Raw genomic sequence first — 2,009 nt, 5'->3', positions numbered from 1 at the left:
ACCTCATCAAAAACCAAACCCAATGCAACTTCACCATACCATTTTGTCAATCACTTCTGCCTCTCCAGGAGACTTGACGTTAAAACAACCTTCTGCTTGCAGGTTTTGAGATCGAATCCCAATAGTACAACGGCAAATGATAACCAGGCACTCCTGGACATTGCTGCTGACTTGGCAATACAATTCGGCAACAAAACCATAATTTTCCTGAAACAGTTGTTCAAAGACAAGACAACAAAGCCAAACTTGAAGCCCGTAATTGAGGAGTGCCTGTCAGCTTACGATGGTTATCTCGCACAATACAAGGTGCTTGTGCAGGAAGCAAAAACTGAGGCTCAGCTGGGAAGCTACGATGCTGAATTAGCCAAGATTGAGATAAGCCGGTGTGTTAACGCTGTGGCTAAAACTAAGAATGCTGATATTGAAGCACAAAACAAAATTGCCCTGGACTATGCTAAGCTTTCACAGAATATTGCTGATTCAATAGACGAATAAGTCTCCATCCTGAATTAGATGTTCTGGAGGAAAGAACAGCATAGTACTAATCAAAATGGAATGTTCCCGTTCAGACTACATAAATAGCGTCAGCACAGAATTTTATTACCTTCCAACTGCCCTGATCCTATGTGAATTACGTAATTGAATACAGAAACTTGTGTCAGTTCCAACTCACACTCCTTGAATTACCTTAAGCGGCCATCATTACTGATGCAGCAAGCATTCATCTGCTCTTAGATATCAAATACATCAGACAAGAAAAGATCATTTCAACTATACTTGCTTTTATACATTACATCTTAGAATTTAAAATAAAGTGTACTATCTATTTGGTTGAGCAAGAGATCTCAGGTAATAATGCACCACGCATCCGCAGAGGACCATTGCCTCTTCGTCCTTTTCCTTCTGTTGTTTCTCACAAAATAGATGACTAATACCAATCAAGAGATATTGAAGACTTGCCTATATACTATAGTTCCATATTTCCCTTGAACGCATCAGAATAAAGAAAGTGTTAAGAAACTAGTAGGGGGCCAACAATCCAATGAAAAAATGGTCTGGTAAAATGAATAATAATAAAGTTAAAAAAAGCTGATAGCTTCAAAAGAGTCATTTACACCCACTCCAATCTGCCCTGGTACTCCACATGCTGTTGAATTTTACCATTTGCTAAGAGTGCCTGATTCACCACCTTAGCAGGTCTAGTGCTATACTTCACTTCAAATCTTGGTAATTTTCTAATATGTTCTCCGATGTTTTCTCGCGTATTTGGAGAAACTTCATCAAGGAACTCATCAGCAACATCTCCATCTTCATCTATTCTAAGGTTCCTCGCATACCATCTCAAACCCTGAGCAATCAGGAATGATTATTAAAAGGTCTACACACTAACACTTAGAAGTATCAAATATGCAGCAGTAGACATAGTTATATGAATCTGTTATAACGCATAGAAAAGATAGTTACTTAGACATCTACACAGGATTAACGAAAAACTGGATAAAAAACTTTGGCTGCTTCCTATTCAGTAAGTCATATGCACAGCAGTGACTGAATATCTTAAACATAAGAGGAGTATATCCAAGGAAAACACATAGAACCAAAGGATATCAAAATAATACAATTTCTGACTAGGTTACTACTTGTGGGGCACAATAAGTACACAAACACACAGTCTAGCATTTTCAACTTTGCAATCTGAAGGCCGGGGACGATCTTGTTAATGACACCCACAAGAATTTCAGAAGGTAGTTTTCAACTTCTAGCTCCGATCATCAACCTTTTTCACTTTGCAAGCTTTAGCTACTAATAAAAGCCCCTGCATTCCAAAAATCATCAACTCTCATCCACCTAACCCCATGCAGATTAGTCCAAATCGTCATCATGAAAACCTAAGTCAGTACAATGAGACCACCAAACTCATGCCCGACATTCAAACGCTTAATATAAGTAAAATTGCAACCAATAACGATAACAAACATTGAAAAGAAAACAACTTGAACGCAACGCAA

The 2,009-nt window shown here is 38.3% G+C and overlaps 1 protein-coding gene across 1 annotated transcript in view; it reads right to left on the bottom strand.

The window, feature by feature from the left end:
• LOC105159387 overlaps positions 1,002-2,009 on the bottom strand; it is a 1,507-nt gene continuing 499 nt past the window's right edge. The window contains exon 2 of the mRNA XM_011076435.2: positions 1,002-1,348. Within this exon, the coding sequence (XP_011074737.1) occupies positions 1,112-1,348 (237 nt within the window). The 3' untranslated portion in view covers positions 1,002-1,111. The remainder of the gene's footprint in view (positions 1,349-2,009) is intronic.

Source organism: Sesamum indicum, linkage group LG3 (genome assembly GCF_000512975.1).
Source record: "Sesamum indicum cultivar Zhongzhi No. 13 linkage group LG3, S_indicum_v1.0, whole genome shotgun sequence".
Taxonomy (NCBI): Eukaryota; Viridiplantae; Streptophyta; class Magnoliopsida; order Lamiales; family Pedaliaceae; genus Sesamum; species Sesamum indicum.
This window is presented reverse-complemented; position numbering and strand designations above follow the sequence as displayed.